General features: G+C 52.9%; 3 protein-coding genes across 4 annotated transcripts; 1 reads left to right on the top strand and 2 right to left on the bottom strand.

Moving 5' to 3' along the window:
- Positions 1 to 364: 364 nt before the first annotated feature.
- MAP3K12 (mitogen-activated protein kinase kinase kinase 12) lies at positions 365 to 15,484 on the bottom strand. Of its 2 annotated transcripts, XM_016201354.2 has the most exons (14): positions 15,402 to 15,484; positions 6,289 to 6,768; positions 5,770 to 5,953; positions 5,172 to 5,363; positions 4,745 to 4,903; positions 4,428 to 4,586; positions 3,748 to 3,856; positions 3,475 to 3,584; positions 3,229 to 3,345; positions 2,961 to 3,098; positions 2,136 to 2,760; positions 1,880 to 1,950; positions 1,517 to 1,790; positions 365 to 1,101 (listed from the first exon to the last, which is right to left on the bottom strand). In XM_016201354.2, exons 2-14 carry the CDS (start codon positions 6,731 to 6,733, stop codon positions 1,003 to 1,005), a joined length of 2,682 nt encoding a protein of 893 aa, XP_016056840.1. In that variant the 5' UTR covers positions 6,734 to 6,768; positions 15,402 to 15,484; the 3' UTR covers positions 365 to 1,002. The 2 variants fall into 2 exon arrangements, with proteins under 2 accessions (XP_016056840.1, XP_016056841.1); XM_016201355.2 differs by lacking the exon at positions 4,745 to 4,903.
- A 1,845-nt stretch (positions 15,485 to 17,329) lies between these two features.
- On the top strand, positions 17,330 to 22,262 carry TARBP2 (TARBP2 subunit of RISC loading complex). Its single transcript, XM_016201372.2, has 9 exons — positions 17,330 to 17,431; positions 17,981 to 18,150; positions 18,958 to 19,060; positions 19,573 to 19,668; positions 20,203 to 20,275; positions 20,489 to 20,606; positions 20,924 to 21,051; positions 21,463 to 21,664; positions 21,825 to 22,262. The coding sequence occupies exons 1-9, from the start codon at positions 17,379 to 17,381 to the stop codon at positions 21,980 to 21,982; spliced, it is 1,101 nt and encodes a 366-aa protein (XP_016056858.1). The 5' UTR covers positions 17,330 to 17,378; the 3' UTR covers positions 21,983 to 22,262.
- NPFF (neuropeptide FF-amide peptide precursor) lies at positions 22,088 to 23,307 on the bottom strand. Its single transcript, XM_016201373.2, has 3 exons — positions 23,178 to 23,307; positions 22,831 to 22,952; positions 22,088 to 22,719 (listed from the first exon to the last, which is right to left on the bottom strand). The coding sequence occupies exons 1-3, from the start codon at positions 23,280 to 23,282 to the stop codon at positions 22,602 to 22,604; spliced, it is 345 nt and encodes a 114-aa protein (XP_016056859.2). The 5' UTR covers positions 23,283 to 23,307; the 3' UTR covers positions 22,088 to 22,601.
- Positions 23,308 to 24,509: the final 1,202 nt, after the last annotated feature.

Below are 24,509 nucleotides of genomic sequence, written 5' to 3'. Positions count from 1 at the left end.
GAAGCTGTTGGAAGTATGTCTGACTGGGTGGGATTCAGGTTGCTGGGAATGTCTGTACCCTTGTCCAAGCTAAAAACATCAGTATCTTGTTTTTAAAAACTGTTCATTTATATAGTCCTCTTCTCCATTTTAAGATCTTGTGTCCTCCTACTAAAATCCTTCAGAGTGAGTTTTACCTGCTTCCAAATATTTATGTAGACAAGTTTAGAAGGTTAGAGCTTTAAGTGATGTTCATTTGGAGAGAAAAGCATAAAAGGAGGAAGTAACTTGTCCACAGTCCTCAGATAATGTCTGGAGCCCAAGCCTCCTATTTAACCATGTGTGCTACCTCATTCGTTCACCAAGAAAACCCTCAACAGCTGGGCCTGCATGGAGTGGTTATATTTCAAGGTTTTTCACAGGGATTACAATAGGACAGTCTGCACCCAATCAGGCACCAAGATAAAAGCAGGGACTTAACACCCCAGTTCTTCAGCCTGAGCCATCACATGCTATCACAATCTTCTAACCTCCCCCTAGACCCTAAGCCAGGGCTTGGGTAGAGAAAAGGAGGGACAAAGAAATTAGTTACGTTGCACCTGAGAAATCTCAGAAGGGAGGACCCAGCCTTAGCCTCCCTCCTCCCAAGTGCAAAATATGTAAACAGTAAACGGAAAACAAAAAAGTGCAGTTAACTGGCTTCCTTTCCTTCTCCCTGGTGTTTGGGAGGAAAGGGTATAGAGGATCATAGGAGGCAAGTCTGGCTTTTCTCCTGCCAGACTGCTTCTTGAACATAACCGGGTGAAGCAGGGAGGGGCCAGTTTGCCCTTACCCACAGCTCTAGGGCAGTCCTTGTTCTTCATATCCACAGCTGCCAGTGTCCCTAGAGTTTTATCAGGTGAATTGGTCAGTCTCCCTTGAGCCTGACTTAAGGCTAGGATAGCCCCATCTTTCTCTGTTGATTATGTGGCGCATATATATTATTTATATAAATATTTCTATGTACAGGAATAAGAGTGGCTTTCATGGAGGGAGGGAAGCTGGGGGCTGCAAGGCTTCACCACTGTTGGAGTTGTCCAGTTCAGTGCTGTCACAGTCTGAGTCCTCAGAATTGGGAGGGCCCTGTAAAGAGTAGATATGCAATGAAGTGTGAGGCTTAGCATCTCTTGGCGTCATAGATTAATTCCTTCAGGATCCTTCACTGAAATCTTTGTTTCACTAGCCAGCAACTTACTGATTTTACTGCCTCCAGATTGTGTTGCTCAGACCATTTTCCAAGGCATGATACTCCTAATTTCAGGATTCCCCCTGGCTGCAATTTCTAGCTACTATGTAAGCAAACCTACTACACTAACTTTCCATACTGTAGGCCTCATGTTCCACACACGTTTGCTCTCGTATTGGTGGGAAAAGGCTCAGATAATTGAGTGACTTGAATGCTAAATACCTATGTCCTGGCCTCTGAACCTATCTACCCAGTAGCTCTCAAATGACCAGATACCTTTCCCTGTCTAATAACCTGGCTGTTGTTACTCACCTGCTTCCCCCTGAGAATGTCCTGGTGCTGGATGGGCAAGGAGCTGGGTTCAGGGCCAGAAACTACCTCTGAAGGAGGTTGGTCCATTGGGATTTCTGATCCCTGGGAGCACATGTCATCAGACCGCTCATCTGGCCGCTCATCAGTGTTGGTACTGCCAACGTCGGGTGTGCCGCTGGGGGATGGCTCACTAGCTGTGCCTTCCTCCCCATCTGATGGATTCTCTGAGCTGAAGGTAGATAGTGACTGGCGCATGTTCAGGCCCTGAGGCCACCTATGTGTCGGAGAGATGGCTACAGCCTGACTGCACTCCTTGCAGCCCAGGAAGCAATAGAATGCCATTACTTGTACTCCATTACTCACCTCTGGCTTGATGTCAGCTCTACTTCACTGTCTACCTCTCCTTCCTCTTCCTCTGATGATATCCCACGTTTCTGCAGGAGAGAGGAATAGACCTGGTCAAAAGTGGGAAGAGGTAATGGGCCCAGGGAAAGGGAACATAATTAAAAAGCATTAAGTAGGGAATGGCTTAAGATCAAGAGCTTGATGTGGGAGATGAGTTAATGGCCATGGACCTGGGGGGGAGGGGGAGCGACTCAAAAACTGTCTCATACTTTACCTGACTTCTGGTGACAGCAGCCCTGTACAGCAGTGCAGCTGGGGTCAAGTGCTGGGACCCAGCCCGGCTTCCTCCCCGTCCCGCCGTCCCTTCCCTTCCAGTTCCCAGCAGCCCCACACCATCACCAGGCCCTACTGGTGGAGGTGGCTCCCCTTTGGCTCCCCCAGGTGAATCTGGGCTGGTGGATCCAGGTGCTGAGCCCTCACTTGGGGGGGTGTCACCCCTGGCTGGAGGTGGTGAGCCAGGGTCCCCAACTCCCCCTGTGGCTCCCCGGCCCCGGGCTCCCAGTGCTGCTGACAGCAGATCTGGGGATGAAGAGGACATCTTTCGTAGCAGGAGGTCATGATGGAGCCCACGGAGGGCTGGAGGGCAGGCCTCCCAGGCAGAGGGTCCCCCTCCTAGCACCCCTGGGCTTCCTGGTCCCCCAGGTTCATGGGGTGGCACAGCTGCACGAAGCCCAGGCAGGTCCCCACAGCTGCCCTTGGCGCTGGCTTTGCGATGACGGGTCTTGCCACGGCGATTCCTTCCTGGTGAGGGGGGACCCTTAGGACACCCAGGAAGACCCACCCCACTCAGGGCTGCATCTAGTTTTGGTAGCAAAGACTCAGTCTTGAGGATATCTGGCCTGGTGGGAGAGGGAAAGGACAAGTTTGAGATTAACGTTTATCAACTGAAAGCACTCCCTAACCTTGGGGAGTACAAAAAGCACATCTCTCCCCATCTAAATACAGTACCAGTCTTCCTGGCATCCTTGATTCCGTACCCCTGCTTCTGCATCCATTCCTCTTGCCAATTTTGAATCTCAGCACTTAACTCTGGTCTCACCTTTTGCTATGGGGTGACAGCTTCTGTGGAACATTCCTCTTCTTGATGAGCTTCTCCATTGTGTTCCCATGTAGGAGGCCTCGGGAAGGGTGTGACTTCAGCAGACCTGGGCACCTCCGCTCTAAAGCTTGTTCCCTCCTAAAGACAGACACCACTTCAGTTGGACATATGACCAGGAAGGGGGACCCAGGCTCAGTAGGATCTGAGTCAGGCACAGCTCCATGAATATGGGATTGAGGGGTGCATAAGGGCCATATGGTTAGATTACCTGAGGAGCTCCCGCTCCTTGAGCTCCAGCTGCAACATAAGGGCATTAAGTTCCATGTACAGGTTATTGGCTCTCTCCAGCTTCCGTTCATAGTGTTCCCTGATGTCCAAGGCATGTCTGAAATGGGCAGAAGGGTCCCCAAGGTGAGCTGGGTTCATTTGGTGCCATAATTTATCCCAGTCTCTGGGAACTGGTCCACAGTCGCTGCTGTTCCTGAAAATCACCTTTCCAAACACAGGCACACACCTGAGCTCCTCCCTCCTCCGCATCACCAGCTCCTCTTCTAGGCGATGCAGACAGGTCCCTTCTGACTTAATTTTTTCAAAGTGCAGCTTTACCTCTTCACGCCACTCTGCCTGAGGGTGGAGAGATGAGAGGTGAGGAACATGGGAGTGGGGCATGATCAACACTGGGTCTCAGCCCTCCAAAAGCTTTTCTATTCCATCCCAATCAACCATTCTTCCCAGCCTCCCCTCAAAGAGAGGGAGCTGAGGTGTTAATTTCCTACCCACAGCACACCTGGGATTTAAAGTATGTCTCCTGGGGTGTGGAAAGGACATCTGCGGAGGCGATGTCGAGATGTAGCAGGATCTGTCGGAATGATGGACGATTTCGTGGTTTGCTGTTCCTGGAGGGAAAGAGGTAGGGGGAGAGAGAAATTTGAGGGACAACCAGGAAGGAACTATGGCATCCTTTCTGTGTTCTGGAGAATTCAATCCTAGAATGTACTCTGACAAAAGAATTTCTTGGTCAACTATCTCTAGGAAATGTTATAATCTGTTAGCATATCAAAGTTAACTCTTATTTTTCAACTTGCCTGCCAAAACAAAACCTTTTTCCAAACGACTCCATTAAAAGAAACACTTTGGGAAATGTTCAGCCTTCCTTTGGGGTGTAGGTTCCAAACAAGGGTCCAGGGCTCTTCCCTCCTGTGTTCTAAGGATCATAGTGCTTGCCCAAGGTCACAGAAAGCCTGTATTTGAATCTAATGCACCCCTGCAGATTACTGGTCAATCCTCCACCTCTCATTTCTACATTGTTCCCTGGATTCATTCTGAATGTTGGGGTCTACAAGAGCCATATCTGGGAACTCTGTCTCCTTTTCCCTGTTCAGGATTCTGGCTCTGGATGCCTGGGTTCTGCGTGCTGGCTAACCAACAATACCCCTTAGCTTCCCAGCTTTGCCAGGCCACTCTTACCAGCACTGGCGAAGCAGGATTTTGAAGCCGTCTGGGCAGCTGGAGGGCACAGGCAGATGGAGACTGTTGCTTCCCACACCCCAGATAATGGCTGAGGAATCTACATCTTTGTAGGGGATCTCACCAGTCAGTAGTTCCCATAGCACCACACCAAAGGACCTGGGGATACGAGGGGATGTCACTTGGGAGGTGATCCCTCCAGAGGACCTGCTTGCTACAGATGCATCTCACTTGTACTCAGACGCTGGAAGCCCTCCTCCCTCCCACCCTTCTTATGCTGGCCACTTTCTATTCTCAGTCCTCAGCCTGGCCCTCACCAGATGTCGACCTTCTCAGACACAGGCTCATTACGAATCACTTCAGGGGCCATCCAGGCTACTGTTCCTGCAAAGGACATCTTGGTGCTCTTGTCACTCAACTCCTTGGAAGTGCCAAAATCGGAGATCTTCACCACGTCGTCATACGTGATTAGCATGCTGATAAAGAATGTAGTCAGCTGGGGTCCAGGCCCCTCCACACACCTCATCTAGCTGCAGCAACTCTTAAACCATTTGGTACACCCAGAGGCGAGGGCTTACCACAGCCCTCCTGAGATAGAATTGTCACTGGGGGGGGGGGGGGGGTGTAATTCTGAGATGGCCACATGGACTTAGGACAGGGTCCGGAAGCAGGGAGATGGCCACACATTTGGCTGGGGTTACCTACAGGAGACCATGCAATCTGTCTCCTTGCTTGCTTACTCACTTGGGGGACTTGAGGTCTCTATGGATAATCTTGTGCAGGTGCAGGTAGTTCATGCCACCAGCGATGCCCATGGACCAGTCAACCAGCAAGGAGGGGGTGACAGGGCGGCCAGCTCGCAGTACCTCATACAGCTGGCCCTGGGCGCAGAACTCCATAAGGATGCAATAGCAGGGAGCCTGGGTGCACACACCCCTGGGGGCCAAACATGGTAGTATGAAGCCAGCCCAGTATTCATACCTAGAATCCCATTCCCACCCATGCCTTTGGGTGTTTCCTTTTAATAGGGTAGGGTAGCCCTGTCCAGTGTGGCTCAGTGGTTGGAGCATCATCCTGTGCACCAAAGGGTGTCAGGTTTTGATTCCTGGTAGGGGCACATACCCAGGTTACAGGCTCAATCCCTGGTCGGGGCATGTCCAGGAGGCAACTGATCGATGTTTCTCTCTCACATTGATGTTTCTCTCAAACCAGTAAAAACATTCTTGGGGGAGGATTAAATATATATATATATATATATAAATAAAAAGGGGTAGATCCCTGCTGCCCAAGTAGGACCCTGCCCTCAGCATAGTATTGCCAACCACCCTACCCTGAACCTTACTTGAAAGTGATGATGTTGGGGTGCTTCAGCTTTCGCAGGTGCTTGATGTCAGTCTCCTTCAGGTCCCGCACCTTCTTCACAGCCACCTCCTCCCCATGGAAACGCCCCAGGAAGACAGCACCCTGGGCCCCTGAGCCCACCCACTGCAGGTCCAGGATTTCCTCAAAGGGTACCTCCCAAAGGTCTGTGGACAGGAGGCACAGTGCCACAAGGCTCACAGAGAACCACACTCAGGACCTTGTGATGGTCAGGCACAAGGGAGAGGATTGGGTTGGCTGAAATGACTCGAGGGTGAGGCAGAAAAGTAGCCAAAATAGGTCAAGAAGACTAGGGAACAGGGAAGGCAATGAATGGGTGGCCTAAGAAGAAGCTGGGAAGCCTGTAGCTAATGAATGGATAAGGAGCTTGGGCCAGGCTCTCAGGAGAGAGGGTCATCAGGTGACTCAGATGGGGATGTCCAACAGATCTTGGGCTCAGGGAAACACAGAGGGCCTGCAGAAGACAGAGGACAAAGCCTACCTTCCTGCTGCTGCTTGTGCTCCGTTGAGTAGGCTTTGCCGATCATGGTCCACACAGGCCGCAGACAGCCAAAAAGGCCTTCCAGGAAGCCACTGCCACTCTGGCACTGCAGCCGCACCTCATCAGCTCGAACTCTGGGCACCCGACTCTCAGGGGACCCAGTGGCTCCCCCGGGGACCCCTGCATCCTGCTCATGTAGCTGCAGGACACTGTTGGCAAAAGGCTCAGGAGGTGGCTCTCCACCTGGGGAGGGGCTGGGCCCACCCCCGCCCTGCCCACCCAGTGGCACTACGTCTCGAAGTACACATTGGGTAGGCGTCAGGTCTTTCTCAGGGGTGCAGTCAGAAGTGTCTGGGTCCAGCTTACGCATGGACGCCTCGCTTAAGGTGGACACAAAACCTCCAAAGGAAGGGGAGGGTGTGCGGGTCTCATGGAGGCAGGCCATGGCCTTAGCCCCAGTGTGGTGCTGAACAGTAGGCCCTGTGGGAACAAAGGAGGGAGAAATGGTCAAAGCCACAAGTATACCAGTTCAGAGTGCTCACCCTAGAGGCAGAGGCACAGGTTGGGGAGCTGGGCTCCCTACTGGAAATAATACCTGAGCCTCACAGGTACCCATCCCTCTGCAAGCTTCACCTGGGACCCATCTTAGGAAACCTGATGCACAGGCTTCCACCAAACTCTACTAGTAACATAAGTCTAAGAATGACACTCAGGTATACAGGTAATATACCTGATTATCATTCTCAGGTAGACACAGGTAACAGCCCTGCTCAGGTACATACTGGCAAAATATATCTCAAATTCAAGTATGTTAACAGACTAGTCCCTTCTCCCTGTAAGATTACTGTAATTTGTCTCAGGAGCACGTATTTCTTTCACTTGAGGCTCACGTGCACACACACGTCATATAAGGGTCTCTAATATACACCTTTTACTTTGAGTCTCAACCTTAGGCACCCAAAAGTAACACACCTAGGGCTCCCTTGCACTGAAGCACACACAGGTGTCGTGGTAATAACACTCAGTGCCCCTTAAGTAAGCACTCTCAGGTGACATTCCTGGGCCTCCTGCATACAGGTGATGCACCTGGGCCTCACACTTATGTTCTTACACATGATACAGCTGAGGCAGTAGCAGGAACACTAAACTCAGGTGAGAGTCATCCTGAGGCACACTCAGGGTTCACATCTGGTCTCCCATGAGGATGCTCAGAGGTACACACCTGGGCCTCTTCGAGGTGAGTGAAAGCTGTAACCAATCAGCTCCACTATCTCCCCAGCATAATTGGGGAACAAGGCAGAACCATTCAACGGGAATGTAGAAGCTGTGTCAGGACAAGCTGAAGCCTACTGCTTCTTCCTGCTTAGCCCCACCCCATCAGTCTAGCTCCTTCCCCAGGGTTCAGTTAGAGAAGACCCCGTCTCCTCTTTCTCTATTGCCCCATCCCCAGATCCCCAAACCAAGACCCAGCTTTCCAGATGACGAAGATTTGTCCCAATTCATAGCTGGATGCTATTTAAAAAGCAGCCATTAAGAAATCTGAGTCCTAGCCTTGCTTCTGCCACTTACTGGCTGTGTGACCTCAGGCAAACTGTATTTGAGCCTCAGTTTCTCCAACTCTACAAAGGGTAAAATAGCTATCATTCAGGCACAACCAATTCTGCACTTTATACCAAACTTGTCCAGAGCTTGACACAGGTCATTCTAATCTCCCACCCCCTTCCACATATAGTCAGTTACTAAATCCTGAGATGTGAGGATTCCTGAGGACAGGAGTCCTCTAATTGTTCATTGTTCCTCAAGCCCCTGCATCAGAACCTCCAAATCACATCAGGAGAGGGGTGTCAGGAATCTACACATAGAAAGGGCTCACTGGATGCCTTGCACGTTTGAAAAGCTCTGATCCAATGCCGTTCTATTCTCTCTTTCCTAGTCCCACTTTACTATCTTAACCCTTTGCGGTCATTTGTCTACTTTCAGCCACGGAAGCTTTTTTACCGTTCCGGTCGTATGTCTGCTCTCAGCCAGCACAGCAAGGAACTGTACGAATCTTAACTCCATTCATGTATCAGTTCATAATTTCTCTGAAAGCTCTTAATTCCGACCAGTACGACACCCATGTCCAAATTTAATACGACTGCAAAGGGTTAATTCAGGTCTTTAGCTATGTCACCTCACCCAGGACAACTGCCTCTTAAATGGTTTCCAAGTTCTTCCAAAGTCCCCCACTCCATTCTCCACTCTCCACCAGCCTTTAGAACAATTATTTATTTATTTATTTATTTATTTAATAAACATATCTTTATTGATTTCAGAGAGAGGAAAGGAGGGAGAGAGAGAGAGAGAGATAGAAACATCAATGATGAGAGAGTCATTGATTGGCTGCCTGGCCTGCAACCCGGGCATGTGCCCTGACCAGGAATCGGACCCCAATCTCCTAGATCCTAGGTTGATGCTCAACTGCTGAGCCACGCCTGGCCGGGCTAGAACAATTTTTTTTAAATCCTCACCTGAGGATGTTTATTGATTTGAGAGAGAGAGAGAGGGGGAGGGAGGGAGAGAGAACATCAATCGGTTGCCGTCCATATGCACCCCGATGGAGAATTGAGCCTGTAACCCAGGTATATGTCTTGACCAGGAATCAAACCCACAACCTTTTTTGGTGTATGGGTCAATGCTCCAACTAACTGGGCCACCTAGTCAGGGTTAGAATGATCTGTCTAAACTACAAGTTGGCTAGCACCCCCGCTTCTGCTTCAAGCCCTTTAGTAGCTCCATTGCCTTTGGTCCAGCTGCCTCACCTCTGAGCTGTAGCCCCTTCCCAGCTTCATTTCCCACTGAGGCCACACGGAATTGAGTTGAGAATGGCTAACTCTTATGCCTTACTATGTATGTTAGCCTCTGTTATAGGTACATTAGCTCATTTTATGCTCAAAACTCTAAGGTAGGCATCCTTTGCTCATTTGGCACAGGTATTATTAAATAACCTGCTCAGGAAGCCTTAGCTAGGGAGAAACTCGAGCTCGGTCCTCAGATGTGCTCTTAAACCGAATCTTTTGCCCTCCAATCTCCCCTCATCCTGGAAGTCTTCCTCCCTGTCCCTGCTGCTCTGGTACAGCCCCTGTGCTTCCTATCATGGCTCCCTTTACCCTGGACGCACAGTGTGATAGGGTGCCTGACTCCTTTTGAGAGCTATGATTTCGCATTTAGGATCCCAGGGCTTCAAACAGCACCTGGTGTGCAGGAAGGTGCTTAGTAAGATGGGGCCACTGCTCTATTCACCCTAGAGGAACGTCTTAAGGACCGTAACTACACTACCTACGTACTAGCTCCTTCATTCCTCAGAACCACCCAGTAAATATTATCATTGGTCCCTTTATATGCTGAGAAAATGAGGCTCAGAAAGCTGAATTCACAGTCAGGTCCAGCCTCCTAATGGCCAACATATCCCACGAGATACCAGAGGCTTCAAGAGGTTAGATGTACACTATAATGCAAATGACAAACACAGGCCAAGTGTAACGTGCCAATACAGCGCAGAATTTCTCTGGAGGACCGGAGGGCTGTCGCCAGCGCCCTTCAAACAGGGCTTCCCTTCCGGACCCCTGAGAACACAAGCGTGGCCCTCGGGAGCTCCCCGGGCAGGCCAGCAAGGCGGGCGGCGGGACGGCGGGACCGGCGCTCAAGGAGGAGCCAGGGCCACTAGCTGGCCTGCTAGAAACCCAAGTGAGGGTCCTTCGAGGCGGAGAGGAAGGGGTTACAGGCCCAGCACCCCCTCCTCCTTCCCGACCTCCTTCCGGGCCATCACGTGGCGCGGGGCTGGGGGGGGGGCCCGGCGGCGGGAGGACGGGGTCCGGGTGGGGAAGGGGCGGGGATACAGCGGGTTGAGGAAAGAGCTGCGCGCTGCGGCGTAACCATGACGACTGGGCCGGAGACCGCGCGTGAAGTCACCAGGACAAGATTAGCCCAGTGTCACGTGAGCAGCGACGGTCGGGGGTGGGGCTGTGCCTTGACCCCGCCCCCGATCTGGGCTGGCCCACGTGCTGGTGGCCGTGATGGCTGCGGTGGCGGCAGACGGGGACCACCGTCCCAGCCTCCGCCGCCTCCGCGCTCCCCTCCCGCCCATATCTCCTTCGACCCCTCATGCAGATCTCTGGCCCGGCGCAAGTGGAGGGAGAGGGACTGATGCTGGAGAGCGGACTTAGGTTGGCAGTGAGGTTCAGTGTAACAGAAAAAGCAGGAACTCGGGAGATAGGGAGAATAAATACAGGCCGACAAGCACAGCCAGAGAGGAAGGAACAAGCTGAGAGATACAGCGACCGAAACAGCGTGAAGCCCAGGAGAGAAACCTGAGAAGGATGGATTGAAAAACTGATTTTGAAAAGCAGAGAGGGCACTGAAAAAAAGGAGAGGAAAAGGGGCTGAAGAACACGATAATCTGTGCCCTTCCCAATTCGTTTTGTTTAGAAGCTGAGCCTGTTTTCAGCCTTCATCTGGTGTTTGGCAACTAAGAGGTTCAGGCATAGAAAGGGTGACATGCTACCCAGCCTCTCTCCAGTTCACCAGGCTTCCCCAGAGGGCCCTCTGGTATCCAGGGCCAGCAGCTGGGGAGAGAGGGAGAGGAGCCATCTCACCTGTTTGTCTTTTAGAGCAGTGGGAGCAGCTGAAGAAAAAGATGGGACCAAGGGAAAGGAAGGGAATCTAGCCAGGCCCAATCCACACTCACCCTGTTCTTAGGCTAATGACAACTCTTCCAGATTGACCTGAAGGGGTGGGGGGGGAAGTTGAGGCCCAAGGGAGCTGTAGTAAACTGGATATTTCTCTCTCCCAACACACACACGTTTCCTTTCACTCTGACCTGCCAGCTGTGCTCCACTGCCCCCCAGCTGGGCCTTGGAGCCAGGGCTTTGGAGGGATATGGCTAGGAGCCCCTGGCCCAGACATTCGGTCACCCTGGGGGAGGGATATTGTCTCCCCAGCCATCAATTATGCAGAGCATTGGGGAGGGGCAGGAGCAGGTGGGTAATCTCTGTCATTCTGTCCACCATATTTATCAAGTGCTTACTGTGCAGAGCTCTGCTCCAGACTGGGTGAGGGGACAAAGTGGTCCCTAAGCTATACATCTTCGGGCTAAGAGGCTCTTTGAATACCCTGGGAGGCCCTAATTCCATTTCAGCTACCAGATTCTCTGCTTTGGTGCTGGTTCCCAGAGTACCCCTCCTTCAGGAGGCTGTAGAAGTGGAGCGGGAGCAGTGTGTGGGGGGGCATGGAATACCCTCCTCCCCCTTTAATTTCTCCTTCTAGGTTCTCCAGCATAAGATGCTGGAGGCCTGTGGCAAGGGAAACTTTTGAATTCTTTCTAGCCTTCTCCTGTTTTAACAGCAGAATCTCAATGCCAAGCTGCTTGTCTGGCTGTCTTGGAGGCTCAGTTGAGAGGCCAAGCCTTCTGTCTAAATCTTGGGATTTCACACTGAGCACTAGCCACTTGTTCTGGACTTCACTTGGCACTCAGGAAAAGGAGGAAGATTCCCCTTCTCTCTTGAGTGGGGGTGGGAAGGGAAGCCTTCATGAGGAAAGGAGACCCAAGACTTTGGAATGCTAGTTTCACCTCTGCAGGCTTTGAGATCCTTAGAGGATGAAGGACTGACCCCTTCTGGCCATTTGGCTGCAGCTTGTTTTTGTTTTGTGTCTTACAGAATCCATGTCCTGGCCCCAGGGTTCTTCTCAGATAAAAAATACAGCTTTTCTCAGTGCCCTCATGAGGGGAAATGCCTTCTGAGAACCTGGGGAAAACTGGAGATCGCCCCTAAACCCAGGCCCTCAGCTTCATACAGGTCAAACACCAAGACTCCTAGCGGCCACATCTTCCAGCAGGGTAGGAGTGAAGGTGCTGGGGGAGTGGGAGGATGTACTGTTTAGGAAAAAAAGAACCAGCCTTGGATTTGGACAGATCAGAACTAGAAACTCAGTTTTGCCACAAATTAAGAAATGCAACCTCTCCAAGGCTCCCAACTCTACCTCATGGGGGAGGAGGGTTAAGTAAGACGATGTAAGGAATGCCCTGAACGCAGTCCCTGGCTCCTGGCTTGCCTTCCTGGTTGGCTGGACACCAAGTCTGTCTTTGTAGAGTCTGGAAGGCCATGTCTTTCTCGCAGAAAAAGGAAGACTTGGTCTCCAACCTTCTACTTCCCCAAGACAAATCTCAATTTCAGGTTCCAGATGGACCAGGTCACAATGGCAGTGTTGTGTTGAGTCCCATCATTCCTCTACCAGATCCTTTGTCCTTCCTCTGCAAATCCTGCCATCCTCCCCCCTCTGTTCTAAGGGGCAAGGCCTAATTTTCTCTGCACCCCACCCTGGCCAACATAGTCCAAGATCACCCCTCAGCCCTGCCTTTTAAAGTCTGAGGGGAAAGAGAGGGTAGGAGCAAGATATGATGGGCCATAGGGCTCAGAAAGGGTCTCTCCTGCTCAGGGCTCAGGAGAACCTGGAAGAAGTTCAGCATATTTTAACAAATAGCTGAAAGTGCATTTTAAAAGAACTTGAAGGACAGATACCAAAGTGTACCATACTCTAGGTAGGTGGAATTGTGGGTGTTTTTCTTCTTGTGGCTTATCTGTATTTTCTAATATTTCAGAAATGACTTTAAATTGCTTTATAATAAGAAATTTAAAAACCTATTTTAAATTGAAAAAGAGATAAAAATTACAGTGTGTCTACCCATTTCTGTCACCTAGCTTGAGACAGTGTGCTATAGAGGGAGAGTGGATGACCTGAGAATCAGGGAGGACTGGTTGACATCCTGTCTCTGCTCCTGACCATTTGGGCAACCTGGAATATGAGACTTCTTAACAAACCTTCATCTCTAAGTGGGGATGGTGGTACCTATGTCACACAGTGGTATGCAGTATATAATATGGTGGGTAAGAACACAGGCTCTGGTTCAGAAAGATACTAAGCCCTAGCCACATACTTTTTCACTTTGAACAGATTACTTGTTTTAGTTTCCTCATTCCTAAAATAGAGATGATAACACTACCTAACTCTTAGTCTTGTTATGAGCATTACTGAGATAATCCAAATAAAATTCTTGGCCCAGTACCTGGCACCAACAAGCCCCCTATAAGCATTAGCCATGTGGAAAGTGTCTGACAAGCACTAGTAGGGGTTTTATACATGTGATTCCCATCCCTTCTTTTCCTTTTCCTCCTTGGCAAAGCAAGAAGCAGTAAGGAAGGTACAGGTGGAAAGGGACAAGGGACATGGACAAACAGGAGGGGAGAAAAAGAAAAGCAAGTTAAAAAGAAAGCAAAGGACGAGGGCTCTTTATCCTGGATGATCTTTGGTCTCTTCTGCAAGAGTCCCTGCCTCCTCATCACCTTCCCCTAACACACACATGACCCTAGTCCTTCTGGGAGCAAGTGAAGCAGACAGACCAGTCTCTGGCCAACCCCTCATGAGTTCCCTGTGTTTCCTGCCGCCATCATCTTCACACTTTGCTCCTTGGCCCCAGGAAGGACTTCTGAAGGGGTTGATCCCTAATCCCTTCTTTCTCTCCAGCCTAGGCAGGGGAGACACAGGACTGCACACTGAGCCATTTTCCCATTAGGTGAGTCCTGGGTGGAGGGTACTAGAATTTAGGACTTTCTTCCTGGCAAAGCCGGACTACCACATCATCATCTCCACTTCCTGGGGAAGGACTGGGAAACAGCAGTTGGTTTTTAGAGGGGTTCTGCCATCTTCAGCTGTAAGGACACCCAGGAATTCCTGAGCCACTTCCTTACTAAAACTTCTTGCCTCCTGGGCCCATAACTGGGTTTAATTAGGGGATGGATATTTAGTTGTGCATTTTCATGTGCGCAGGAGGTGGATCTTCCCAGCATCGCCTCAGTCTCCAATGTGAGTAGGTGAGTGGCAGGCTTGAGAGGGAAGCTGCTTTCACCACCCTTAAGTGTGAGATAGAAGAGAGTAGGCCCCACAAACTCAGAGGAACTTTAGTGTCTGCATAGGAAGGCCCAGGGCACACTTGGGTGCTTTCCTTCCTGAATCCTTACTGCTTGCCTTCCCAGAGCTATGGGCTTCATCTTGAAGGCTGGAAGGGAACTGCATGTTGTTTAGAGAGAGGCAATAACTGGCTTGAGAGAACTGTGGGTGGGGGAGAGACCTCATGGGTACTTTCTCCTGGTGGAGGACCACTCACCCACTCCGCTCCCAAAGGGAACAAGGATTGGAGCTAAAAGGCAGGACTACTCCCTAAATTCTAAGGGACACCTCACTATTTCCTTCCATTATCTATTAAAGCTTCTGACCCCTTCTCTTCCCTCCTCTCAGCCATGGTTATCCAGAGTCTCAACTCTGTGGAAAGGATTCTTATGTATTTTTAAGCCAAGGAGTTTTGAGGAGTGTGTGGGGAAAACGGAGAAGGTTCATGAAAGGCCTGGGCTGGGGAAATGGGTTAGGGAAGCCAGGGGAGATGGAGAGAGAGGGAGAAAGCTACATATGTATGAATGGGGGAGGGGAGGATGCAACAGCTGGATGGAGGTGAATGCCACAGCTGGAGGGGATTAGGGGTTTCAGTAGAAGGGGAGGGGGACCATTGCCTGGGCATCCAGGAACAGGTGCTCGTTGCCTATAATCCTCAGGTGCAGCCTGCTAAGTGTGTATCTGTGGGGGTGGGGGTGGGTAGGCACACCAGGCCTTGCCCGTCCTCCCTTTCCTTTCCTCTTAGGGACGAAAACTCCTCCTCCTCTTTCCCTCCTCCCCTTCTTGAGGATGAGTGGGAGGAGAGGAGGATGGTCTCTTGCCCGCTGTCCTTAAGTCTGTTCCCCAATCATCCTCCCACCCCCACCCGCACCCCATACAGTCCTTTTCAGTTCTTGAGGCTCTTCATCTCTAAACTGGGCCGCAGCCTCTCTCTGCTCCGTTCCTCTCCTTTCCATCCCCACAGGCGTCGGGTCCAGGTCCACAGTTCCTCCATCCCCACATCCTCAGCATCCCCGCTGCACCCTCCCCCACGCAGCCACATCTGCATCCCGACCCTCCCTCACCACCCGGATCCCAGGACCCGGACCCATCCCTGCCCCCCAACCCCGTCAACTCGGCCCGGCTCTCACCTCGGGGGCTCCGCGGCCGCAGCACAAAAGGCGGCGCTGCTGCAGCTCGGCTCCGGATGCTGCTCCCGCCTCCTCCTCCTTCTCCTCCTCCTTCTCTCCTCCCCCCGCTGCCCTCGACTGGACCCGGGGCGCCGTCACAGGAGATGCTCGTGCGGTGCACGGGTGTCAGCCCCCGATTTTTCCCCCCACCCCCCAACCCCTAGCCCCGTCCCCACTCCGCTTGAACTCCCGCTCCTTCCCAGGCCCCCGCCCTTGGCCCCCCGGGACGGACACGCCCTGAGCGAGGGATGCTACGCTGGAGCCGCCGGCCTCTTAAAGGAGCCTGCAGCTGCCATCCGGCGCACTCCAGGCTTGTCCCTGGCCCGTCTGGGCCCCTCACCTTCCTGCTGGCAGTCCCATCACGGGCCTTATGCTGATTCCGTAGGAGCCCCCTAAGACCGGTCTTATAAACTCCCCCCTATATCCCGAGGCAGTAGCCCCTCATATGGGAAACCATCCCACTTCACCCTACCCCCCGCGCGCTAGCGTTGTTCCCCCTGTCATACCAATTTTGCCAGCTTTCCTTCCCCTAATTGTCACCACTCCAGTTCCACCCAATGGGAACCCACTCAGCTTAATGCCCTCCCCCTTCCATGTTCCTGGATGACCCCTCATTATTTCAAGATTCCTCTGGACCTCCACCGCAGGCTCAGAGCAAGTCATATCTCTTCCCTGACCCACTCTCAGAACACTCGTTAGAATCAGATATTTTTCGTGATCTCTTTCTCTGCAAGGTCACAAGATTTTCCCTCATCGTCGTGAGACTTTGGGGAGGAGGCAATGGAGCTCTGAAAGCCAGATCCATCGATTATCTATCGTAAGAAGCCAAAATCTTCCCTTTGCTCTCAACTAAGTGGCCCAAGGCCCACGGCAGAGGGAATGAGACCACCACGTGCCTTAGTCCTTCCAATCCTGTTGTCCCTTGATTCTCAGGCTCCAGAGGGGTCTCCTGGCCAGCTACAGAAAGGTTCACTAGGGTCATTCTAAAAGCTTTTAAAAAAGAAGCGGAAACCCGACAGGCTTCAGGGCAGAATTAAATGGGAAGAGAGGTGAAGGACAGCCTAAGAAAAATAAGCAAGTTCTTTGAGACGAAGGCCCGAACCTAGGGGCTTAGGCTGAGTGCTGAAGGTGAACTGTCTGTGATGGACTTGGACGTGAAACTGCCCCAGTGCTCAGAGCAGCAGAAAACAGTCCACTCCCGCGTCCAGGTAAGGCCTACCCTCGCAGGCTGCAGGGAGTCAGGATCCCACAGCAATCTCACCATTAGGCCAATCACAACCTTTTCTCAAGAAAGAGGCGGGGTCAAAGGGGCTGACTCTTTCCTTGCCCCTGCCCCTCTACGTGAAGCAACCAATCGTAACCCACCTAGAGCAAGTAAGCGCAATCGGCCATAACCAATTACGCCAGTAAGCTTCCTGTGCGTGTTTGATCCTGCCTCTCCAGCTGCGACAAATATGACACTCGAGCTTCTGGGTTCTGTAGTTCTCTCAGTATTCGAAGCCCTCCACCCCCCACCCCACCGCTCGAGTTAGCCCTTACCACCCCGCCCCCAGCCGCTTCCACGCTGCTACTACGCATGTCCAGAGCCCCTGCCAAGGGGAGTGGAGACACGGAAGGAAGGAGGCGGGACAGTATTTAAAACAAACAAACAAAAAAACCACCCTCAGGTCGGGGAGCGATGGTGAAGGGGTCCGCTCCTCCCAGAAGGCGGTGCTGCTTGCCAGGGTGAACCACGCAGAGGGTTGTGGGGCGGATAGCTCCCCTCCTGATGGAGACTCATGGAGTTGGGTGGGCGGGAGGACTCCATATCCCAGAATGCCCCACGGCGGGCCCGACCGGCCGCGACTCCGGGCTTGGCCCCGGCCCTAGCTTGTCGGCGGTGTATCGGGGCGCGTGGAGGCTGAAGTCACGGCGGCGCCCGCGGGGACGGAGGAGGGAATGAGTGAAGAGGAGCAGGGCTCCGGCACTACCACAGGCAGCGGGCTGCCCAGGTGAGCGGCCTCCTATCGACCACTGCAGGGCGAAGAGCGTGGCGTGGTGCGGAGGGGTAGCGGCGCGGCCCCAGCATGCATCTGGCCTGAGGGTTGTTCCCGGCAAGCACTGGGGTAGTGGGCCGTGGTTCCCGGCATTCACCCGAGCAGTGGCCACTGCCTCGAGCTCCAGTTTGGGGCTGGCCCGGTTCCCAGACTGCACTTGGGCATTGGGCTTTATGCCCCCGACATTCAGTGCATTTGGTGGGTACTAGGTTCTTGGCCTGCACTGTGTTAGGGGACATGCACTTCTAACCTGCACTCGGGTACAGGATCCTCGGTCTTAACTGAGACAGGAACAGTGCATTCCCCGCTTGCCCTGGGGCAGTGGACCGTGCTTTCCCAGCCTGCATCTGTACTGTACCTTCAACCCAGCCTATGACTGCTGTATTGCCTGGGGTCCCCTGGACCCTGTGATCCCCATAGTGTGCCTGGGTTTGATATAGCAGTGCTTGGCCAGGTGGGTGCAGAGAGGGGAGGTGTGATGAGGGTCTATGCCCCTCCCCTCAGTATAGAGCAAATGCTGGCAGCCAACCCGGGCAAGACCCCGATCAGCCTTCTGCAGGAGTATGGGACCAGAATAGGGAAGACGCCCGTGTACGACCTTCTCAAAGCCGAGGGCCAAGCCCACCAGCCTAATTTCACCTTTCGGGTCACCGTTGGCGACACCAGCTGCACTGGTGAGGAAGGCCTGGGCCAGCCTGGCTGGGGTGTGCATTCACAGGGCCCCATTGGCTTTATTTCCTGGAGTCTCTTCACAGTCCTCTTCTCCAAGAGCAGTGAGGGAGGGAGAGGTTTCAGCGGGAAAGGCCACTGACTGGTTTGGGAGAACAGGTCTGTGAGGAGATGGTAGGAGTTGGGAGAGTTAGAGGAGCAAGCAGGATTGCCACAGTGATCTGGCAGATTGTCGACATCCTAGAGGAAAACGTAAGAGGAGATAAACCGAAATCTCAGCGAAGTATTTGGGGGAATGAGTGCCGACTGTGCTGGGCTCTGTTGTAGGTGCATAACCAAATTCCTGTTTAATCATACACCTCAGTCTAATCCAGTGATGTAGTTGGTAGTATCCTCACGTTGACTGTGAGGAGACTGAGGCTTAGAGGGATTCAATGACTGGTTCATGGTCATGTGCTTAGTAAGTGATAGAGCCAGGCTTTGACTCTAGAACCTACCTTCTGTTTTTCCAGCCATCTCTATTTACTGAGAGAAAGTGCTTCCCAGAGGAAAGTAAGGCAGAAAGAATCTCCACCCAAGGTGTCTGAGCTCAGGAGCAGTTCCGTCTGGCATGGCTTGATTTGGGGAGCTCATGGAAAGATAAGGGCCCTCCTTCCAGCAATTAGTATAACACTTCCAGTCTTGGACAAGGAGAGGTCAATGAGTAGGGGCTTGGTTGATTCCCTGTAGCTGTGAGGAGAGAGGCTGTGGGATGCTGGTTTCTCATCCGTCCTTCCAGTGACCTCCAGTATTGCCCACACCCCCTCTCTCAGGTCAGGGCCCCAGCAAGAAGGCAGCCAAGCACAAGGCAGCTGAGGTGGCCCTCAAACACCTCAAAGGGGGGAGCATGCTGGAGCCGGCCCTGGAGGACAGCAGGTGAGGGAGGAACAGCTGAGGCATCCTAGAGGCCCTGCCAGGAACCCAGGCCCCTGCACCAGCCCCTCTGCCCAGCAGGCCTGACCTGGTGACACTTAGCCACCTTGACTTGGCCTCTTCCTGAGTTTCCTCTGGACCTGAGCAGGATGCTTCCAGAGCTCCTGTTTCTGGGGGGAATGGCCAGCTCCACTGAGGGATTGTGGCTGTGGTTTGGGGTTCAGGGCTAAGGAGGGAGAGGGGTGGAGGCTGAGGCTGGAGGGAGTTGCCTTCTCTGTCTAGCAAGATGTCCTTTCCTCTTCTGCACTGAGGTTGGAGTTTGTTGCTCCCATAGTTCTTGGGTAGAAAGAGATCCCAGGAGGAAGAGCTGGTGGTTGAGCTTCCCCAAGTGTTTGACTTGAATGGGAAGGAATTTTCTTAGGGGATGGGCAGGTCAGGAGGACCTGGGTCCCCCACCCTTCCACTGTCCCTGCCCCACAAGGGTGTGAATCAAAAGCCCCCTTCCCCTCGGGAAGTTCTTTTTCTCTCCTAGACTCTTCACTGCCTGAGAACGGTCCAGTTTTTACTGCAGCAGCGGCTGCTACTCCTGTTCCATTTGCTGTCCCAACCAGGTATCTTGTGTCTTCTGACTACCTGAGGGGGGGGAGGAAGGGGTCCTGGCTCCTGGCCCCCAGCCCTTAAACCCAGGCTGGTCATGCATGTGGAAGTCTGAGAGTAAACAGAGGCTGGAATAGTTGGGAACCAGAGTGTGAAGAATTTGCACCAGCTGGTAAGCTCTTGGGACAAGCGGTAATTAATGATTTTTAAATGGCCATGTGGGTGATGTTTGACCCATGTTTAAGGGTCTTGCAGGCACTATTTTCTTCTGAGTTGGCCTCATGATGGCCCTGTGTTTGAGTCCCATCCAGTGCTTTCAGAGACTGGATATACAGCCCCTCTCCAACTGTCCTGGTGAGGTGTTGAGCATGTGTTCCAGGAAATTGAAATGGGCCAGGGACCTGGAGGAGACCTCACTTGCAGGGGAGGGGGAAGGAAGCAGGCTAGAAGTTTGGAGTGGGGGAAACCAAAACAAGGCTTAGGACTCCTGGGCAGTGGCAGAAGAAACTAGCCCCCTCAGCTTTGGCCCTGGGCCCTTTTTCCTTCAGGAGCCCCCCCATGGAGGTGCAGCCCCCTGTCTCTCCTCAGCAGTCTGAGTGCAACCCTGTTGGTGCTCTGCAGGTGTGCTCCCTCCTCATTTCCTGTGCATGCCTGTCCTCCCTTGAACCAGAGGCCATGAGGGAAGGTTATGGGGGGAGTTTGCCCTATTCTGAGGGCTTTTTCCACCCAATTTTTTCCTCCTCTAACCTGGAATCTGAGGCTCCTAGGGTAGGAGGGAGAGGATGTTTGGACTCTTTTCACTCAGCTTGTGCCCCCTTATTTCTCCCTTCCAAGGAGCTGGTGGTGCAGAAGGGCTGGCGGTTGCCTGAGTACACGGTGACTCAGGAGTCTGGGCCAGCCCACCGCAAAGAGTTCACCATGACCTGCCGAGTGGAGCGTTTCATTGAGATTGGTAACTGGGCAGAAGGGAGTTCTTGCAGCTATTGTCCCCCAGCACTCCAGTCCTGGCCACAGGCAGCTCCTAGCTTCTCTGCTACAGCCCTGCTCTTCTGGCTGAGACCCCCCAGCTTGGCTCCTTCTCTTAGCTTCTTCCTTGTACCCTATCTTTCCCCCTCTTCTGGCCAACCAGGTTCTCAGGTACATGGCAGGTCCTGAGCTCTCCTTTCTAATCGATATCTTCTAAGGGGACTCTCAATCCAGGCTTGAGCTACGTGGAAAGCACTGGGTCTACTGGGAGTTCTAATCCCGTAACCCTCTCCCTACACACAGGCAGTGGCACTTCCAAAAAGCTGGCAAAGCGAAATGCTGCGGCCAAAATGCTGCTTCGCGTGCACACGGTGCCTCTGGATGCCCGGGATGGCAATGAGGCAGAGCCTGACGATGATCACTTCTCCATTGTGAGTGGTTCGTGGGCCATGTTCCATGCCAGGCCACAGCACTGGGCACTTGGTCCTGTGACTCATGAATGAGTCTTTCTGGGTCTCAGGCCTGCTTCTGTCCATTGTCCTATCAGAACCAGGATTCTTGGGGCCCCCTCTAAGCTTCTGCTTTAGGCCTACCTGGTGAGTGCCATGGGGGAGGTGGCCCAGGGCAGGGGCCCTGTAAGCTTTTGTTCCTGGGATGAGAAAGGCTGTCTGGCGATCCAGTCCAGGGTCCAGTAGTGAGAGGGCCAAATAGGGATTGACTGAGGGGAGGCAAGCTGGAGGTCCCATTCTTTGGGTTATTGTCTCCTTGGACATTAAATGTCTATTAAATGCCGCGTCTCCGAGCCCAATGCCGCATCTTTCTCACTATTTTCATCTTGACAGGGTGTGGGCTCCCGCCTAGATGGACTTCGGAACCGGGGCCCAGGCTGCACCTGGGATTCTCTGCGAAATTCGGTGGGAGAGAAGATCCTGTCTCTCCGCAGCTGCTCCCTAGGCTCCTTAGGTGCTCTGGGCCCTGCCTGCTGCAGTGTCCTCAGTGAGCTGTCTGAGGAGCAGGCCTTCCATGTCAGCTACCTGGATATTGGTATGGCTAGTTGGGGGGCCGGGGGATGGTGGGGACTGGACCAGAGCAAGTACAGATGGGTATAAGGAGTCGGGGTGGGGGCATCATGATGGCGTGGCTCACCCCTCCCGGTGCTGCCTTCCCACCCAACACTGCCTCCCTCCTCTCTCTTGGTCTCCAGAGGAGCTGAGCCTGAGTGGCCTCTGCCAGTGCCTGGTGGAGCTGTCCACACAGCCGACCACTGTGTGTCATGGCTCTGCAGCCACCAGGGAGGCAGCTCGTGGCGAAGCTGCTCGCCGTGCCCTGCAGTACCTCAAGATCATGGCAGGCAGCAAGTAAAGCTCCAGCTGGACTCATGGATGTACATCCTTGCTCCCTGCTCTTCCTGCCCTCCGCCCCGGCATCTGCCCAACTCTGGTACCTCCTGGAGGTGCCATCTCTACCTCTGACATAGACTGCCTCCCTGTAGGCTGAGGAGGGCATGGACCCAGGAGCCGGGGACCACAGTGCCATAGTGGCCCAGGATCTGTCCTCATGTTACTATTAACAATGGAGGAGAATGAAATCGGGCACTGTCCCTTAGAGCCCAGAATAAATGCTGCTCCTTGGATTCTTAAAATCTGCTTTTTCTGTTTCCCTGACTAGTTGATGGCAGAGGAGGTTAGTGCCAGATCACCTCCCCTTTGTCCCTTCCTACCTTGTTCTTCACATGTCCCCATGCCTGCCTTTCTGGTGGAAGGAGTCTGGGTGCAGTGACTTCCGGGAACCCCATCACCTGTGTTCCTGGAGAGTTTGATGGAGGTGGAGGGGCTGTGGTTCTTGCTCTGGGCTCCCTCCCAGCCCTTTCAAGTCTTAGACACAGACACCTGATTCAGAAGCCAGACAGCTTTATTTGGAGGGGGACACATTGCACTTTTGAGTGTGGGCCTTGCATGCAAACATATCAAGAGATGACATGTCACTTCTTCCCAAAGCGCTGAGGGGCAGCCAGACTCCAGAAGGGGGAGCTCAGCCCCTCCCCAGCTCGGGTACTCAGCCGTTCATTGTTCCAGGAGCCTCGGGTATTTCTGCCAAACCTTAGAAGAGATCCATCTTCAGCTGTAGGTCCTTCCTGTACCCCCTTCTCCAGCCCCCTCCCTCTCCTCTCCCTCTGGCCCCTGCCTTGCCTGTGTCCCTCTCAGACTCACCTCTGGGGCTGAAACTGGAAAGCTGGGCTCCGGCCTGGTCTCTGCATGGCCTGGAGCAGGGAGAGCCAGAGTGAAACAGGGGTCTCAGCATCCTGCAGTGCGCGGGGTCCGGTGTCTTCCTCCTGTGTTACAGGGACACCCAAGAGGGAATATTGGCAAAGATAGACATTCAGGTTGCTAGGGGAGGATGTGGCTTCCAGTGACAAGTTGTAGGAGGCTGAGTAGCTATTTCCTCAAATGTGAGGACTCAGTGAAGACCCTGGCCACTAGAATGTTTGAACCTAGAGCACAAGTCTCAAACTGAGGTAGAGGGAAATGGTGATGTGGGGAGGGGGGTGCTAACTCACCGTGAAGATCTGATCTCCATCCTGGCCCCCTGGTCCTTCAGCGTGGCCCCAGTCTGTTATTAAAAGCAGCACCACCAGCAGCACTGCTGACTGCCTGGAATCCATGCTGTCATCTGCCTTCCTACGGCCACCTCTGCCTCTTATACCTGCTGTCCCCCTGTCCCCCATCCCTATAGCAGCCTGAGGGGGAATCTAGAGCAGGCAATGGAAATGCACGGCTCCATTTAAGAACCCCTGGGATCCCCTCCCATGGCCCCTCAGGGACTTCCTGCTCTCAGCCTCCAGCCCCATCCCCTAAGCCTGGAGTTACAGACTTTATTAGATGCATAAATCCTGTCTCCAGAGCTCAAAAAGCATCATTAATTGCAGATGCTTTGTCAGAGCCAGGCCCTGGGGGCCCTTTAAGAACCCCCAATCCCTCAACAGGTTGGAGAGCTCCAATTGATCACCTCTTTTCTAACTTGAAAATAAAAGCATAAAGAAAGTTCTGTCAGGAAGGGCTAGGTATTGTGTCCTGGAACAGAGGGAGTGGGGGGAAGAGCCAGAGTCAGAGGTGGCTGGGGTGACCCAGCCTGGTTCCTCCCCTAACTGGCTGCAGTCAGGGTCACCAGTCCATTCATATCCCTGCATATGTGCCTCTTGGAGGGTTACAAATGGAGTCACTACTATGAGATTTACCTGTGGATAGAGAAGTGAGATGCAGAAGGAAACTAAAAGAAAGTGGGGATCTCACAGAAAGTGGGGATTGCTTCAAATCTTTGTAGATGGACCCCATCTTCACTAAAGGGCAACTACTTGGAACCTGCCTCACCTTGGTCTAGGGAGACATCCTCTGCAGCTGAGGCACTGCTGCCACCCTGTGGCCACAGCTCCATACTGTCAGGTCCAGCCATTTCCTTTTTCTGGAATAGAGCTCTTAGAAGGGCCTGGTGGTTGGAGGTTCATGAAGCTGATTCTAGAGTTCCAGAAAGGAAGGGGCAGAATGCTAGGCTGGACTATGACTTTGTCCACCTCACTCTAGTCACCCCCGCCTCTGCCTGGCTCTGACCTACTGGGGCAGGAGACTAGAATCCAGCCTTAGGAAATACCTGCCTCTCAGGAAGGGGTCCTTCCAAGTCACCTGGTGCCCTTTCCCTTCTGATCCTACGATTCCTTCCTCAGCAACCCTCCCCACCCCCGGACCCAGTGTTTCCATAGCCTTCCTGGAGAGGTGCCATGATGTAAAGAGCCTGTGATCAGCCTTGGCAAGCTGCCTACCTCTTGAAACTGCAGTTTCTGCACCTAGAACACAGCAACACGAAAAGAAACTACTTCCTAGGGTGAGCATTATTT

This window comes from Miniopterus natalensis, chromosome 2, assembly GCF_054644295.1.
Source record: "Miniopterus natalensis isolate mMinNat1 chromosome 2, mMinNat1.hap1, whole genome shotgun sequence".
In the NCBI taxonomy this organism is placed as follows: Eukaryota; Metazoa; Chordata; class Mammalia; order Chiroptera; family Miniopteridae; genus Miniopterus; species Miniopterus natalensis.
The sequence above is the reverse complement of the archived record's forward strand: the minus strand, read 5'-3'. Positions and strand labels throughout refer to the sequence as shown.